Below are 18,217 nucleotides of genomic sequence, written 5' to 3' on the forward strand. Positions count from 1 at the left end.
CAGAGTGAATGCCAAGGTGCCCACATGTCGCTCAGGCCAGGGACCCGCAGGCATTCGCGGTGGACGCGTTGGTTCTGCCATGGAACCAGTTTCCCTCCCATATCTATTTCCCCCACTGCCTCTACTTCCGAGAGTCATCAAAAAGATCAAGACCGAAGGGGTTCCGGCGATTCTGCTGGCCCCAGACTGGGCCCGTCGAGCGTGGGACGCAGATCTAATGCAGCTGCTCGCCGACGTTCCTTGGCCTGCCAGAGCGCCCAGATCTACTGCCTCAAGGGCCGATTTGGCACCCGAACTCAGGGACCCTGTGTTTGACGGCATGGCCGTTGAATCTTGGATTTTAACCCAGGCAGGGTTCGGGAGCGAGGTGGTTGCTACAATGATTAGCGCCTGGAAGCCTGCTTCAGCGCGAATTTACCACCACACCTGGAAGGTGTTCTTTGCTTGGTATCGAGGCCGCGGTGTTCCTCCGCTGAGATTCTCGATCCCCAACATCTTGGCTTTTCTCCAGTCGGGCTTAGAGAGCCGGGATAGCTCAGTCAATAGAGCATTAGACTCGGGCTTTGCTCCAAGTTCCCTCAGGAGACAGATATCGGCCTTATCCGTCCTGTTCCAGCGCAGAATTGCTACCAATTTGCAGGTGAAGACTTTTTCATTCAGGTAGTCTCCCACTTGGTACGCCCCTATAAGGCGCCTATTGACGCCTGGGACCTTAACATGGTCCTAAGTGTTCTGCAAGAAGCTCCATTTGAACCGCTTCAGGATATCTCTTTGAGGTACCTTTCCTGGAAAGTGGTGTTCCTAGTGGCCATCACTTCCATCAGGCGGGCTTCAGAGCTGGCGGCCCTATCCTGTCGAGCTCCGTTACTCACTTTCCATAAGGATAAGGTGGTGCTCAGACCAGCCCCTCCTTTTCTGCCGGAAGTCGTGTCCTCTTATTATATTAATGATGATGTTATTTTGCCTTCATTTTTTCAGCACCGGTGCACCGTGTGGAAAAGGCTCTTCACACGTTAAACCTGGTAAGAGCCCTCCGGAGGTACGTGTCGCGGACGGCACCCTTTCACCAGACGGACACGCTGTTTGTGCTCCCCGAAGGGCGCAGGAAGGGACTCGCTGCCTCAAAATCGACCATAGCCAGATGGATTCGTTTGACTATTCAGGAGTCTTACCGCATTAGAGGCACGCCGATTCCAGCAGGGATCAGGGCGCACTCTACCCGGGCAGTGGGCGCCTCTTGGGCGCTTCGGCACCAGGCTTTGACGGAACAGGTTTGCAAGGCAGCCACGTGGTCCAGCCTGCACACATTTGCCAAACATTATAATATCCATGCTCAGGCCTCGGCGGATGCAAGCCTGGGTAGAAGGATTTTCCAAGCAGCGGTGGCGCACCTTTTAAACAAGAGGTGCATGTAGCTTGGATCGGTGAGTCAATCTCCCACCCAGGGACTGCTTTAGGACGTCCCACAGTATTTGTGTCCTCCAATGAGTTGAAGGAGAAACATGGATTTTTGTGATAACTCACCGTAAAATCCTTTTCTCCAAGGCGCTTATTGGGGGACACAGCACCCACCCTATTAGCCAGTGGGCTCTGTTTTTGTTTAGTTAATACGCATTTATTTATGTGATATAAGGGTGGTCCTTTTCTGGACATGTTGTACCTGTATTAAGGCTGATTTTGTTGTCCTCCTACTGCTTTGGCACCAAACTGAGTTCCGCCCGCAATAGGGGCGAGGGTGTATACGGCGGAGGAGGAGCTTACCTCTTTTTTTCACGTAGTGTCAGCCTCCTAGCGGCAGAAGCATACACCCACAGTATCTGTGTCCCCCAATGAGCGGCTCGGAGAAAAGGATTTTACGGTGAGTTATCACAAAAATCCATGTTTTATGCTGCGCCTCCGCGCGCCTTTTTTATGGTTGATCAGTGTTGGGAAGAGCATGAATATCATCGGACTCCTTCAGTATTGCAGGATTCACATTAAAAAAAAAAAAAAAAATTATTCTGCACAAGCCTTTTCTTAGTCCTGGGAATAATGTACACGAATTTATTCTTTCCTTTGTAGGTTATTGTCTTGGAAAACCAAAATCAAGCCATGTTATTAAAACTCCAAATGAATGCCTCTACTACAGAACAGAGCATCAAAATGCTAAAACCATTGGCCAAAAGGTACAAAATATTTACACTTTTTTTTTTTTTTTTTGCAAAAAAAAATTGAGTTTTTTCTGCTACAAGAAAATGATGGTGACATGTGAACACACCCTAAAGAGTCTCCTTTGTATTAGTTGCAGTAGACGCTCGTTGACTTTGCTGCTGCTATTATTATGAAGTAATATTTCTGCACTTTTCCTCTTCACAGTAATCCTGGAATTTTAGAACAGATTAATACGATGGAGTCGTTGCTGGTAAAACTGAAAAAAAAAATGGACACATTGCAGGTTAGTTATTTATTATTATAATGGGATTGTGCAGGACTCAGGGAAAAAAAAAAAAACACCTCTTTATTGTAGAGACGGACGCTTTTGTCCAGATACAGATCCCCGTTACGCCCCTTGAATATCTTCCATCTCTACTTTTCACATTCTGGGATGGGGACTGTGGTACAAAGTGACTTTATCATTTGTATTAATTTCTATTTTAGTCTGAATTTGATGAAAAAATTGCGCCTCTGAAAAAAAGTGTAAATTTGAGCGCTGCTGCAGCAGCCAGTGCGTCTAGTACCGTAAACCTGCCGGCGAGCGCTGTAAGTATACGTACACATAGTGTTGATCTATAACCTATGATGATATCTGTGATTTGCCGAGAACGTGGCGTGTGCGGAAGATTTGTAGACCCTGCCGATGGTATTTGACAGATATTTTGTAGAGATGCGTTTTCACACTTCTGATATTTCACGGTCGCGGCTCTCCTGACCGAGCGCAATAGCCTGATATATGCCTATCGGGTCAGGTTAGGAGGCTAGTGGCCGCAGTCCTACTGGAAATATCGGATGTATGAAATTGGCCTTTTCCATTCATTTCACTTTTATGGTTTTCTTATTTTAGGTGTTGGCAGAGTCTTCCATTACTTCCCGTCCTGTGTCCAGCCACCCCAGTCCATCACCCATCAAACCAAAAAATCCAGTTCCTGTCAAATCCTCCGTAAAGAAAACCGCTCCCAATAAAAAAGCCCAACAGAAAGTCACCAATAAGCCTCAAATGCATCCTACATCTTATAGCCAGAAACCCAAGATCCCAACTCCTCCTTCAGCAAAGGTTCCTTGGGCGACTGTTCCTGACAGAAGGGGGAATGGGCAACCGGAAACCAAACAGTCTCCATCTGCAAAACCCACAGTGTTTGATAGGATCATTAAGGATCTCCATGACATATTTCCACATTATAAAAGGTAATGTGTCCGTGCCAATGTTTTCCGCAACGCTGCTTCTGCTGAGGCTTTTTTCTTGTACTTTTACCGTCCTTTTCTCATTTAGAATTGTATTCTTTCGCTGCTTTCCTGTTGACTCTCAGGCTTCGCGCCATGACATCGCCTTACAGCTTCTACTTGGCTGAGTGCAGATGGCGCATTGTGGTAGACGTAGAGCTCCTAACTTATCTGTCATAACGTCAGTGCAATCCTCGAAAAGGGATTTTCTAAATCTTATGAATCTATTTACAATTGTGCATAATAACAAAAGAAGTGATGTCTGCGCCCTCTGCTCATATGCCAACACTACCCTTGTTGCCAGCCATTGTCTATTCACCCCTGTCCAGCAAATCTCATGGCCTCTCCTCTGAAGCGAACACAACCTCCATCATCATTACAAAGAGTGATTGGCTACAGCGGTCACGTATTGGCAACCCATGGCATTACTGTAACCTTGTGAATGGGGACCTGGGAAGCGTTTGCTAACTTTTTGACTTTTGCCGGACTGAGCCCGTTCTGAAAAGAGCTGGGAGGTGGATGTCTTCTACAGCCGGCCCCTGGCTTTGACTGCAGCGATCGGAGCAAGCTCCAGTCATTGCTGTTTAACCACTTATTTGTTGCTGTCCATGGTTGAGAGCAGTATTTGATTCCACCATTATAGTGGAGTTATGTCCCTGCGATTCCTTTCGAGTCCCTGTGATTCAGCTGGTTGGAGGGCATACAGATACAGGAGCATTGTACAAAACTTGAGTCATGACATGTTCCTGGGATTGATTGCGCTTTCCTACCCTTACCGTACCGAGCTTTACTTCTGTTTCCCTCGTCGTCATCTTAGGTAAAACTAATCATGAGTCTTGTCTTTGTGCAGCGCCGAACTCACCAACTTCATCAAGAATTTCCGCGTTAGAAATAACGGGTCTCTCTCCGGCTTGTCACATGAGGAAATTATTTCTAGAGTGACGGAGCACATACTGGACTTCCAGACCAAGAACCCGCCGCCTCCAGCCGCACAGGTAAGGAGGCATTCATAAGTCAAGAGTTTTTATATCACTTTTTCCGTTTTATGGTGACAGATCTATAATTTATTTTATTACAGATGACGCCAGGACCGAGCATGTCTAATTCTTCATCCAGCATCGCCCAGCCAAAGCAGCCGTGGAGGGTAGTCACCGCAGGAGCCAGAAACAAATGGCAGAACTCTGATTTAGAGGTGGGTTATTATCAGACTGATACAATATGGGGTCTCTAACCGGGGACTGTGTGTGGTGTATGCAGATACCGGCACGAGGAGGCGAGAAGTGCGTGGAGAGTGGATCGCTTCTCTCCCAATCATACACTACTGACCCAATCACACCGGAGCCCCCCTGAATGCGGATGGATCTAATGCATACGGTTTATCTCTTACAGTCTTTTGGTGAAGACCCCTGTATAATCTGCCATGATGAGTTAAAACAGTTCCCGGTGCACAAGCTGGACTGCGGTCACTACTTCCACAAACACGTGAGTATGGGATGAGACGAATCTCCAGGATATATTGCAAGGAGAAAAAAAAATAACTTCTATTATGCCGCCACTCTTATCCATGGGGTGTGTTTGTCACGGCAGCTCTGCCCCATTCTTCTGATTAACCCTGAGCTGTAGGAACGACCTGTGGATAAGGATGTCGCCGACTCCGGAAATAAAAAAACTGTGCGCTGATGTTACATATCACTGCAAATGTACGAACGATATCCGACGGTGCACCGCAGTGTACCCCTAGTGATAATTGCCCTTCAAAGTGATGTGCCATTAGTCAGAAATGTGTAATAAGTGCTCATGTAAGGGTATAGGGCACGATCGGATGTTGCTACATGGCATCACTTTGCGATTCCTCCTGTAGTTGGTGCACGTCCTCCTTTCCCTCTGCTGTTGTTCTTGTGTTGCGGCCATTGTTGCCTCGTGCTTATCCGGCGTCTCATTGCGTCATGGTCGTGTTTCTGCAGTGTATCAAGACCTGGCTCCACACTCAGAGCACTTGTCCCACCTGCCGTGAACACGCTCTCCTACCAGAAGACTTCCCGGTCCTCGCAGGAAGGATGAGAACCGCGTAGCCCCGCCATCCCGTCCAGCCCAAGTGTACAACGATTGAAGCAGCAGAAACGAAGGACGACATCCACAAATGCGCCGTAATTACATATTTGCAATGTGACACATTGGATCCGTGTGCAGGGTCTCAGGAGAGTCGTACCTGTAGGGATGGAAACACACAGGCAATTTATGGGCCCTTTCTAGTTTAGTGTCAGATGAGCATTATATTTTATTTTCTAATCTTCCTCTGACTTTGCGTAAAAAAAAAAAAAAAAATCTGTAATTGCAGCTGAGATGCTCTTTTTGCTTCTTGCATCTACTTACTTGTCCTTTGCCTTCCTGTCGACTTTGTTGTTTTTGTCCCATTTGGACTCCTGTATCACCATAAATTATCACTGATGCAATGTTGCTTTTCTCCTAAAGTGGGCAGAAATTTGCAAGGGGTGGTGCATGGGCTCTTATTGGCGACTAGTAGGGATTATAGAGGCTCCGGACCGTGGGACTCACTGATCTGCGACTACCAACACTGGCCGGAGAGTTCTCTCTTTCGCTCTCCCTTCTACATAAATCAGCTAAACATTACAGAACCTGCCATAAGAAAATCTCACTGATTAATTCACTAGTAACTTGTTCTTTAGTCTAAGTACAGTGATACATGGAGGCTGTAGAAAACTTTTTTTTTTTTTCTGAAACCGTATTACAAAAATGATTTTAATCCTCCCAATAGGAAAAAAAAAAGCGCCCCTGAACCGGTCACCTCAGAAAATGCTATTTACCTGCAGATGTAGGGTTCATCTGTGCAGTAAATAGCATTATGAGGTCGCCCGGAGTGCAGCTTCCATAACAGAATTAACTTATTTCCTCCCTGGAGCCGCTGACTTTCAGAAGGAGGAAAGATGGTGTACCGATCCTGCTTTCAGATGCACTCAATGATATATTCACTGGTAACTCATTCTGCAGCGTGCTATGTACTCTAATACATAAAGGCTGTAGAAACCGTTCCATTTTTTTTAAATCCATTTACAAAAACGAAGCACGAAGGTGTCCACATCAATTATGTGGTTGTCTCTTATCCTCTAATCTTGGCCATATATTGATTTTATTAGAAGCGGTGGCTTACACTATTGTTTTATTAGTCAACCTGTAGAGGCAGGTGACACACTGAGCATTTTGCAAAAAAAAAAGTTTCCTTTATTGTACCCCCTGTATGTTTTTTCTCTAAGCTCAGTTTTGGGTTTTTCTTCCTTGTTAAAGGGACGGGTAGCTCCCAGGTTACTTATGGTGGTGCCCTTTGTTTCATTTACTCTTGTTATAGGGAGGATACATGGTAAAACCTTTGTAGAGCATGAGACTGCACCCATATATATCATTATTTTTTTATAAATCCTAGTCTTAGTATTTTATAAAATATTCTAACAAAAAACATTACCCCTCCCCAAATTATTCAGTTTATATATTCAGAAATGACTTCAGTTAGTTACACATATATATTTTACTTTTTTAAAAATTACTGAAGTTTTCCCGCACTATATATTCACTTGTAAAGCTTCCTCCATAACTGCCCCCCCCCCCCCCCCCCAAGACACCTAGGGGTGACCTTCCCCCTGGTCGTGAGTGCCAGAATGAGTGGGAAATAAACATTTGGCCATCCAGCAGCCAACACAAGGTATACGGTGTATACAGTAACCTCAATAAAAACATTGCAAGTTCTAGTGCAACATATAATCCCAAAGTGTTGATTCAGAGGAAGGCAAAAACCCCATGGACTGCCCCCTATGGGGGGAGGGAATCCTTCCCAGCTCCAGATATGGCCTTCAGAATATGTCCATGGATTTTGTCCTTTTTTCAGAAAGGCGTCCGGGTCCAGATTAATAACGAGGCCACATTACATAGATAAGGATGTGTTATATGACGTCTACACACTATGTGGCTTTCTCTATATTCACTTGTTTTGCTTTATATTCGAAAAAAAACTTTTGTTTGGCTTTAAAATAAAGTTCTTTTCCCTTAATTTTATGGTTATTGTAATTTTTTCTCTATAGATACATTTTATCACCATAAACATTTGTCTTACAAGAGAATAACTCTTTAAGCACTTGTATCTTCAGGAGCACCCGCTCCCCCGTGTTCTGACTTCTCAAGAGGCAGAATGTTCTTAATGACTGACAGGGCAGACCAGCGGCATGGCTACACTATTAGCCCAAACTGAGCAAATTGGAAACAGCTCGTGAGTGCTTTGCTCCTTGCCTACGAGACTGACCGCCCCTGCAGAGATGTTTGGTAACCTAGGCAGCCAGCAGTAAACAATAGAATTTAAAAATCCAATTTAATAGATAAATTGCAAAGGTGTTTGTTTTTACAAGCACTTTTGCATTGTTACCCATTTAACAAGTTTAAAACAACCTCTTTAATAAATTATATCCTTTACTTGGTACTTTTAGTTCTACTTATAAAATGCATGTGTTGGAAGAGTTCATGGGGTACAGGAAGTGTTCTCTTCCTACCAAGCTATACACCTCCTACAAGGAGAAGAAGAGACAAAAATAGCTGCATTCTGGAAAAAAAGAAACTCTAGTCTGGGTCCAAAAACAAAGTAACCATCAAAGAAATAATGGGGAAGAAACAGTGATGACAGAATCACTGACTGGGTGGATCAGGGAAATGCTGTAGATATAATATATCTTGACTTCAGCAAAGCATTTGACAAAGTATCTCACACAATCCTTATTGAAAAAATCACTTAAGTATGGAATGGACAAGGCAACTGTTAGGTGGATTCATAACTGGCTTAGAGATCGGACCCAAAGAGTGGTCGTAAATGGCTGCACATCCAGTTGGAAGAATGTCTCAAGTGGAGTACCACAGAGCTCTGTCCTGGGCCTTGTATTGTTCAACATCTTTATCAGTGATTTATATGAAGTAATTGAGGGTAAACTGATTACATTTGCTGATGATACAAAAAGATATAAATAAACTGGAGCAGTGGGCAGCAACTAATAGAATGGTTTTTAACAGGGAAAAATGCAACATACTACATCTGGGCAATAAAAATGAAAAAAAGCATATACAGAATGGGAGGAATAGGGCTAAGCAACAGCACATGTGAAAAAGACTTGGGTATACTAATAGATCACAGACTGAATGAGTCAACAGTGTGATGCAGCAGCAAAAAAGGGAAATGCAATTCTAGGATGTATTAACAGAAGCATACAGTCTAGATCACGTGAAGTCATTATTGCCCTCAACTCCTCTTTGGTCAGACCTCATCTGGAATACTGTGTCCAGTTTTGGGCACCACATTTTAAAAAAGAACATCAACAAATTGGAGCAAGTTCAGAGAAGAGCTTTCAGAATGGTGACTGGTCTGCAAACCATGTCCTATGAAGAACGGTTACAGAATTTGGGAATATTTAGCGTGCAAAAAAGACTGAGAGGGGACTTAATAGCTGTCTACAAATATCTTAAGGGCTGTCACATTGTAGAAGGATCATCTTTATTCTCATTTGCACAAGGAAAGACTAGAAGCAATGGGATGAAACTGAATGGGAGGCGACGTTGGATATTAGAAAACTTTTTGACAGGGTGATCAATGAGTGGAACAGGCTGCCACGAGAGGTGGTGAGTTCTCCTTCAGTAGAAGACTTCAAACAAAGTGGCTTGTCTCTGCACCTGGTGGACGTATGTAACATCTAGTTAGGAGCTTTGTATCTGATTCCAACTGATGACTGTCTAGTATGGCCTGTATCACCCAATGAGCGAGAAATAATAAATGGGACAAGCTACAGTATATGGATGACAGGTTATAAGCACCAAAGCCACCAGGGGTCCAACAATTGTGGCCATAGTATAGAGGGTTCGACAGGGCCTGAGGGGGGTAAGGGCCTGTATGCACCAGCACTATTTTCAATGGGGTGCATCAAGGGAAGGGAGACGGGGTAGGTTTAAGCCAGAATATTAGCATATATTGCAAGTCAAAGATTGTGCAAGTTCTTGAATTTCTGCAAGTTCTACCACGTCCCAAAATTAGTGGACAGAGCTTAGCAAGATTGATGTGACCTACAGAGTGGCTTAACCAAGTGGCATGCTTGGACTACCTCTATGGTCTAAAAAGATTTTGTGTACTCACCGTAAAATCTTTCTCGGAACCACCAACCACTGGGGGACACAGGAAACCATGGGTGTATGCTGCTGCCACTAGGCAGAAAAAAAGCAAACTCCTTGCAGATGCATAGTTGAGAACAGTCTTGAACTTGGGAGAAGGAATTGATCGAAGACCAGGAAGCAGCTTAGAAGGCAGAGGACAAACAGCCCATGAAGCTCCCACTGTCAAGTGGGGAGAGCAATGATCCTGAGCGGGATCTGTCTTTTCTTCACTCTCTATGCGTCCATGATGGGAGAACAGATGCACCACACAATGGAACCAAGGAAGCAGGAAGACCTCCTTCAGGAATTACAAAAAGAATCTGAGTGGTCCTGTATATGTAGAGACACAGCTCTAACAAAATCCAGGTTGAGACGAGACCTCTCCAGAGGATGGGAGGAAAGAAGTACGTATTGAAGGAAAGGAAGTAACCACGGAAGGAAGGATAGAATCGAATGTAGGACCCCCTTATCCTCGTGGCACATGGGTCAAGTTATTCTGGAAAAGCATATAAAGGGCAGACCTAACCCCTTAAGAAGCTGAGACATAGACAAGAGTCTAGGTACGACTGTAGGAAGGCCAGAAAAGAGAAAGTCAGTGGGGTGACAAAAGGGGCCTTCCAATTGGGATGGTTTATGCAGGAGGAAGATTGTTACCTCGCTTTAATGAGGGTTTGAATAATCTGGTTAAGGAAATCATCACTTTCACGGCTGCGGCTTCTGCAGTCATGACATAATCTAAGAGACTGGGAATTATGGTAGACGGAGGAACCCTGGGAAGGAAGGTCTGGACAATCTGGGAGTTAACAGGCTCTTCTGGGCCAGTCTGTAAGAATGACTCCAGGAATGTATACTGCGGAGAGAGACGGGACGTTGTGTTCGGCCCATAACTGTCAAGGTTGCCCTATTCAGTGTTCTGCGCTGGTGATTGCCATAAGCCACGGCTATGGCATAGTTGCATTGGATGCAGATGGAGTGGGCCATCAGGAGATGACACTGATCTTCACAATGTTGCAAGAATTCCTGGTCTTTCCAGCAGCTCTGGACCGTAAACTCCTGAAGACCGCTCCCCAACCCAGGAGGCTAGTATCTATGGACACTGCATGTCAAGTTAAGGGGTAGTGGGGAATTCCATTCTGTCATGAGATGCTTACCCGACAGAGGATGTCTATGGCCGATCCAGAGACGTGACTCCTGTCCAATTGTGAAGGAAGGGTCCGTTGAAGGGAACGAGTGTGGAACAGCGTGAATGGAGCTGATTCCAATGTCGCCACAAATTCCCTAACATGCTCATGTAGAGATGCAGGGAGATGGTCACCTTAGAGATTGTATCTCGAGGAGAAAGGCCAATATTCTTTCCTTGAGAGAAAAGACCTTGATGCAAACTGTGAAGATTCTACACAGGAGTAGTGGCCTGCAAGGCGGCAGGAAGTGATATCTTGACCCGAAAGCGAGAAAACCACCGCCCGTCTGAAGGGAGGCTCGGATGAAAAAATCTCTTTCCTGTCTCTGGAAATGCAAATGACAGACCGGCAGTGTAGTAAGCATGATAGAGCCAGCTTGAGAAAGGGCTGTCATGTCATGAAAATCAGGTTCCCTTGGTGAATGGGATAGAATCGGCAAAAGAGACGACATTGCTGAGGTCTCTGTCTGATAGAAGGTTGACTGTCCCAGCCTGTGGGATTGGGTGCTCTCATCTTCACGCGTCTGGAGACGCCTTGGTGCCAGGCAGGCAATGGCTCTGAAAGGGAAGGAAAAATGTAAATAATCTGTATGCAGCACTGGGTAATCACACCTGAGGCCTCCCTACAACTGATTATCCCGCTGTTATTGGGAGCTGCCAGCAGCTGTAAGGAGAGAAAAACAGAGTTAATGACTCATATAAGCACTTTGCTCTGCTACGTCCGACAACGTCATTGTAGGAGCCCCAGAGAAAAAAATCTGGCACAGGAACCTGGGAAGACACGGTCCTGCCACTCCAGTAGCGGTGAGTCTAGGCATGAGGGCTGATCCTTTGACAAGCAAGTGCAGAGTTAGCCGGCAATTCCACAAACTGGCCATGGACTGATTAGGTGACACCTGTTCACTGACTCGAACCTTGTCTGTAATACCACGTCTGTAGCTTGTTGACTCGAAGTGATCCGTTTCTGTAGGAAACGTTGAAAAGGTGAGTGCTGACAAAAACAGACTGTGGATAGTGGACAGAGTACCAGGCAGTTGTTGGAATAAGTCAACTTCTTCATAGCTGTGCATATGGATGCTGGTAGGTCTGACTCACTGTGGATAGTGGACGTAGTACCAGGCGTTAGTCGTCATAGGTAACCTCTTCATGGCTGCGGTCGTGAAAGCTGGTGGGTCTGACTCACTGAAGAGTAACAGGCAGTTGTTGACATGGGTAAACACTGGATAACTGCGGAAGATGTCTAATGGCACATCGCTTCTGTCGTACTATCACCAGAAGAGCTGTCTGAATGTGACAGCGGTGGCGGTACTGCTTAGGCCGGGTTAAGGCACATCTCTAGTATAGCTGTGGCTTTCTCCATAGGGACAGTGTGAGCACCTCCTGTATATACTAGAAACAAACGCCTTGCCAGGGACAGGGTGTAAGAGCACCTCTGGGATCCTTCAGAGATATAGGGAGCGAGAGGGTGGTGCTGGTGGATGGCCGGGAGATGGGGTCCACAACCATCCTTTTAAAAGAGATCAGTCCCGATGGGAAACAAGATTTCCAAGCATTTCCTGCCCTGTAAACTGTTTTCTGGGTGTTCCCATTCTACGGGAAACATTCCATTAAATTCTTTGTGGATGGATAACACCATGTAGCGTTTGGTCTTCTTGAAGGAGACTAAGGGTTCTGTGGAAGAAGGCTTGTCTTCCTGAACACTGTGAAGTGCTATCAGTCTGTCCATCAGGTCTTGTAGCTTGGTAGTCTGGTCCGAATCTAGTGTGCAGGGGGTGGATGCCTCTGGGGTAAGAGCACCGAGACATGGAAGTAATACTAGATGACCCAGAAACTTACGAAGAACTTGCAGTCTTCATTGGCCCCTATCTCCCTCTCATGTCCTGATTCTGCACTGAAGCATTACAATGACACACTTCAAAGTGCCCTGGATGAATTTGCACCTGCTATAAATAGAACACCACAACACAGATGGTGACAACCCTGGCACACCCTGCAAACACGTTTCCTGCAGCGGTGCTCCAGGTGCGCCGAACGTCTGTGGAGAAAATCCAATCTACACAAAGATTTCATCCATTATAAGTTTATGCTTCGAACATACAACACTGCCCTTCACCTCTCCAAACAAACCTATTTCAACACCCTCATCACCTCACTGTCCAATAACCCGAAACGTCTCTTTGACACTTTTCATTCTCTACTCAACCCAAGAGTACAGGCCCCAACCATGGAGCTTCGAGCTGATGATCTGGCCAATTACTTCAAAGAAAAAATTGACCAGATCCGACAGGAAATTATCTTCCAATCACCTCATACCATGCACTGTCCTCCCTCCCCCACTACATCTAGCTCACTCTCTGATTTTGAACCAGTCACAGAAGAAGTAAGCAGGCTCCTTCCATCTTCTCGCCCAACCACCAATGACCCATTTCTGTCACCTAACTAAAATATTTAACCTCTCTCTCTCTTCTGGCATCTTTCCCTTCTCATTTAAGCATGCCATCATACATCCACTACTGAAAAAACCCATCCCTCGACCAAAACTGTGCCGCTAACTATAGACCTGTCTCTAATCTTCTCTTCATCTCTAAACTCCTGGAACGCCTGGTCCACTCCCGTCTTATCCGCTATCTCTCTGATAACTCTCTTCTCTACCCTCTCCAATTCGGCTTCCGCTCTTTACACTCTACTGAAACTGCCCTCACTAAAGTCTCTAATGATCTACTAACAGCTAAATCTAATGGTCATTACTCCATGCTAATTTTCTTGGATCTCTCTGCAGCATTCGACACTGTGGATCATCAGCTCCTCCTCACTATGCTCCGCTCCATTGGCCTCAAGGACACCGTTCTCTCCTGGTTTTCCTCCTATCTCTCTGACCGCTCCTTTACTGTATCTTTTGCCGGTTCCTCCTCCTCTCACCTTCCCCTTACTGTTGGGGTTCCTCAAGGATCGGTTCTAGGCCCCCTCCTCTTCTCCTTGTACACTGCCCCTATTGGTCAAACAATCAGTAGATTTGGTTTCCAGTACCATCTCTATGCTGATGACACCCAATTATACTCTTCTTCTCCTGACATCACGCCAGCCTTTCTAGAAAACACCGGCGATTTGTCTAAACGCTGTGTCTAACATCATGTCCTCACTATATCTGAAACTGAACCTGTCAAAGACTGAACTCCTTGTGTTTCCTCCCGCTACTAATGTATCTATACCCGACATTGCCATTTCTGTGTGTGGCTCCATTATTACTCCCCAGCAACAGGCTCGCTGTCTTCTGGTCATACTTGATTCCGAGCTTTCCTTTGCCCCCCACATTTGATCACTGGCTCGCTCTTGTCATCTGCACCTCAAAAACATTTCTAGAATTCGACCTTTTCTTACTTTTGACTCTGCAAAAACTCTTACTGTTTCTCTTATTCATTCTCGTCTAGACTATTGTAACTCTCTTCTAATCGGTCTCCCTCTTACCAAACTCTCCCCTCTCCAATCTGTCTTGAATGCTGCTGCCAGGATCATATTCCGCACCAATCGTTACACCGATGCCTCTACCTTGTGCCAGTCATTACACTGGCTACCCATCCACTCCAGAATCCAGTATAAACTTATTACCCTCACCCACAAAGCCCTCCATGGCTCAGCACCACCCTACATCTCCTCCCTTGTTTCAGTATACCACCCTACCCGCGCCCTCCGTTCTGCTGATGATCTGAGGTTAGCATCCTCAATAATCAGAACCTCGTACTCCCGTCTCCAAGACTACACGTGCTGCGCCAATATTTTGGAATGCACTTCCCAGGTCAATACGATTAGTCCCCAATCCCCACAATTTTAAGCGTGCCCTGAAAACGCATTTATTCACACTGGTCTATTGCCTCAACACATTAACCTAATCTATCCCTGGGTGGCACAGCCAAAAGTTTTACCATAACCAGTTTCCCCGCATCATGTTCCCACATGCTTTATGCATCCATTAGCCCTCTGTGTCTGTACTGTTACACACTTAACATTATGGCTGGTCCAAACAATCAGGGCAACTGTTACCACTCACCTTTCGTGTCTACCTCTTTCCTCATAGACTGTAAGCTTGCGAGCAGGGCCCTCACTCCTCTCGGTATCTGTTATGATCTATGTGATTATTGTTATGCTGTAATGTCTATTGTCTGTACAAATCCCCTCTGAAATGTAAAGTGCTGCGGAATATGTCAGCGCTATAGAAATTAAATTTATTAATATTATTATTATGATGTAGATGGCGAAGGGGATCCAGATGTGGAGCTGGAGTGTGCCTGCTTCCTGGACCTTTTGTGTGATCTTCCATGGATGCTTGCATCCTGATTCGTCCTGGGAAATGATCAGAGCAACCATTGTGGATGGTTGATTATGCAGTCGTGTCAGGACCTTTGCCAAGAACTGGGATCCCTTGGTTAGGTCAGCTGCTGTATGAGAGAGTAGCAGCCCACACAGGAAGAAGGGGTGCGCTCTCATCTCCACCAGTGGGGGGGCTCCCGTGAGGCTTGCATGTTTGGGTTGCTGCAGTCGGAGCATAGGGCAGTCTTTTATTGCAGGACATACAGATGTAATGAGAATAATAGGGGTGAGGAGGGAGTGAGACTCCCTGAGGTTAGACATGGGTAGTGCTGGTGCATAGGTTGGCAAGGTGGATGATGACTGCTGAGGGGAGCAGAGCCTGAAGATATCAGACAGCCTGGACCAAGCCTCTACCTGGTTCTGTGTGAAGACCCGAGCACGCAGGGGGAGGATTGCCCGTTATTATTCAGTTGTCTAATTTGGAGCAATTTTCAGACAAACGCCCTAAGAATCGCTGCATCTCTCTCCACACAGAAAAATAAATTAAAAAAAAGTCAGGTGTTTTTTTATTTTTTCATTGAAATCAATAGTAAGCTCATTAAGTGTATATGACGAGCTTCATATGGATTTAAAAAAACAAGAAAAATCACAATGTTCCCCAACTGCAGTCCTCGAGGTCCACCAATAGATCATGCTTTCAGGATTTCCATTACATGTGCAATATTAAGGAAAGAAATGATTTGTTGGTGGCTCTGGATGACTGGAGTTGGGGGGAACGCTATCTGTATGTACTCACAACATCTTGGTGGGTTTGTGGCGCTGCTCAGATGGGTTTTTCTGCCTGAAACATACATTGTGCACGCACCCTTTTCTATAGAGATCCGATCTCCCAGTTTTTGTGCTACAGAGACTCACTCCCCCTTCCACCTCATCCCATTTCTGGTTATCTGTAGCCACCACTAGGGGGAGCTCATCCCATAGCTTTGTTGCTTGGCTGCACCTTGACGCTCTTGGCACAACTTGTGTCTGATGAGATGACGCTACTGTGGGCACAGCGGCGGTTCTCAGATCACAGACCTCTGAATACAAGAGGGGGGAGAGTAATGAATCTTGGACATTTTATGAAATTTTTGTGTTTTAAATATATTCCCTTGTCATACCTGCGGGAATATGGGGAGAATTGATGTCATTAACCCCTTCGCCCCGAAGCCTGTTCTCACCATCATCACCAGGCCAATTTTTACAGTTCTGACCACTGTCCCTTTATGACGTTCTAGCTCTGGAACGCTTCCATAGATCCCACTGATTCTGAGTGTTTATTTCGTGACATATTGTAATTTATGATGGTGGTAAAATTTCTTTGATATGACTTGCGTTTATTTACGGTAAAAAAAACAGGATTTTTTGGGTTGCTTACCGTAAAATCTGTTTCTCGGAGCCTTCATTGGGGGACACAGAGACCATGGGTGTATGCTGCTGCCACTAGGAGGCTGACACTATGCACAAAAAAAGGTTAGCTCCTCCTCCGCAGTGTACACCCCACCGACCGGCAGGAAGTTCCTCAGTTAGTGAGAAAGCAGTAGGAGAAGTAACAGAATAGATTGAAAGCAGAACAAACAACTCAACTGTAACAAACCGACAAACATAAGAACAGGAGTTGTAGAACATGGGAGGGTGCTGTGTCCCCCAATGAAGGCTCGGAGAAACAGATTTTACGGTAAGCAACCAAAAAAATCCTGTTTTCTCGTTCGCCTTATTGGGGGACACAGAGACCATGGGACGTCCCAAAGCAGTCCCTGGGGTGGGAAACAAACTTCCATCAGGCCAGTGGACTCGCCACCGCAGCCTGCAGAATCCTTCTACCTAGGCTGGCGTCCGCCGAAGCGTACGTGTGGACCCTGTAGAATTTCACAAAGGTGTGAACCGATGACCACGTTGCAGCATTGCAAAGCTGCAGCGCGGAAGCTCTGTGGCGCACCGCCCAGGAGGCACCCACCGCCCGGGTAGAGTGCGCTCTGATCCCTGGAGGGGCCACTCGATGCTTGACCCGGTATGCCTCCAAAATTGCCGATCTGATCCAGCGCGCAATAGTGGCTTTGAGGCTGGGTGGTGAACAGAGAGTCTGACTTCCGCAAGGAAGTCGTCCGGGCTAGATAGACTCTCAATGCCCTGACTAGGTCCAGCTTGTCCAAAGACCGCTCCCGAGGGTGAGCTGGGCTCGGGCAGAAGGATGGCAGAACAATGTCCTCATTGAGGTGAAACGAAGATACCACCTTCGGAAGAAAAGAGGGTGGAGGCCGCAGAACTACCTTGTCCTGATGAAGGACCAAAAAAGGAGAGCGGCAAGAAAGTACCGCTAATTCCGACACGCGCCGGATGGAGGTAATGGCCACCAGAAAGGCCACTTTCCAAGAAAGGAGGGAAAGGGAAACGTCCCTGAGAGGTTCAAAAGGAGGACCCTGCAGAACCTGAAGAACCAAATTAAGATCCCAAGGATCCACGGGAGCTCGGTACGGAGGAACCATGTGAGCCACACCCTGGAGGAAGGTTTTGACCTGGGGCCGGGAGGCTAGCGTTTTCTGAAATAAAATGGACAGTGCCGAAACTTGACCCTTCAAGGAACTGAGAGCAAGCCCCGCATCCAGCCCTGCCTGAAGAAACGCCAGAATAGAATGGAGCGAAAAAACCAAGGGCGCGATGTCATTGGCCTCACACCAGGAGAAATAGGCTTTCCAAGTACGGTAATAGATCTTCGAAGAAGGCTTTCTGGCGCGGATCATGGTATGAATTACCCGATCAGAGAATCCTGCCCGTCTCAAAACCTCGGTCTCAACAGCCACGCCGTTAAATTGAGCGACCGAGAATTGGGGTGGCAAATCGGGCCTTGAGACAGCAGATCTGCCCGTCGGGAAGCTTCCAGGGGGCGTCCGCGAGAAGGTTGACAATGTCTGCGAATCAAGACCACCTGGGCCAATTCGGGGCGATGAGGATGACTGGAATCCCCTCTGCTTTGATTTTCTTCAACAACTTGGGAAGAAGAGGCAGAGGAGGGAACAGGTAGGGGAGCACGAACTGTGACCAAGGGACGGCCAGAGCGTCGGCGCCCACTGCCAGAGGGTCCCG

General features: G+C 46.3%; 1 protein-coding gene across 3 annotated transcripts in view; it reads left to right on the plus strand.

The window, feature by feature from the left end:
- TTC3 (tetratricopeptide repeat domain 3) overlaps positions 1-7,477 on the plus strand; it is a 235,425-nt gene extending 227,948 nt beyond the window's left edge. For all 3 annotated transcript variants that reach the window (XM_073584665.1, XM_073584666.1, XM_073584667.1), the window contains 8 exons: positions 2,062-2,165; positions 2,356-2,434; positions 2,638-2,739; positions 3,041-3,381; positions 4,268-4,412; positions 4,496-4,609; positions 4,807-4,899; positions 5,382-7,477. In XM_073584665.1, coding sequence (XP_073440766.1) covers positions 2,062-2,165; positions 2,356-2,434; positions 2,638-2,739; positions 3,041-3,381; positions 4,268-4,412; positions 4,496-4,609; positions 4,807-4,899; positions 5,382-5,489 — 1,086 coding nt within the window. In that variant the 3' untranslated portion in view covers positions 5,490-7,477. The remainder of the gene's footprint in view (positions 1-2,061; positions 2,166-2,355; positions 2,435-2,637; positions 2,740-3,040; positions 3,382-4,267; positions 4,413-4,495; positions 4,610-4,806; positions 4,900-5,381) is intronic.
- The last annotated feature ends 10,740 nt before the right edge of the window (positions 7,478-18,217 follow it).

Source organism: Dendrobates tinctorius, unplaced genomic scaffold (assembly GCF_039654945.1).
Source record: "Dendrobates tinctorius isolate UK_male_01 unplaced genomic scaffold, ASM3965494v1 ptg000084l, whole genome shotgun sequence".
Taxonomy (NCBI): domain Eukaryota; kingdom Metazoa; phylum Chordata; class Amphibia; order Anura; family Dendrobatidae; genus Dendrobates; species Dendrobates tinctorius.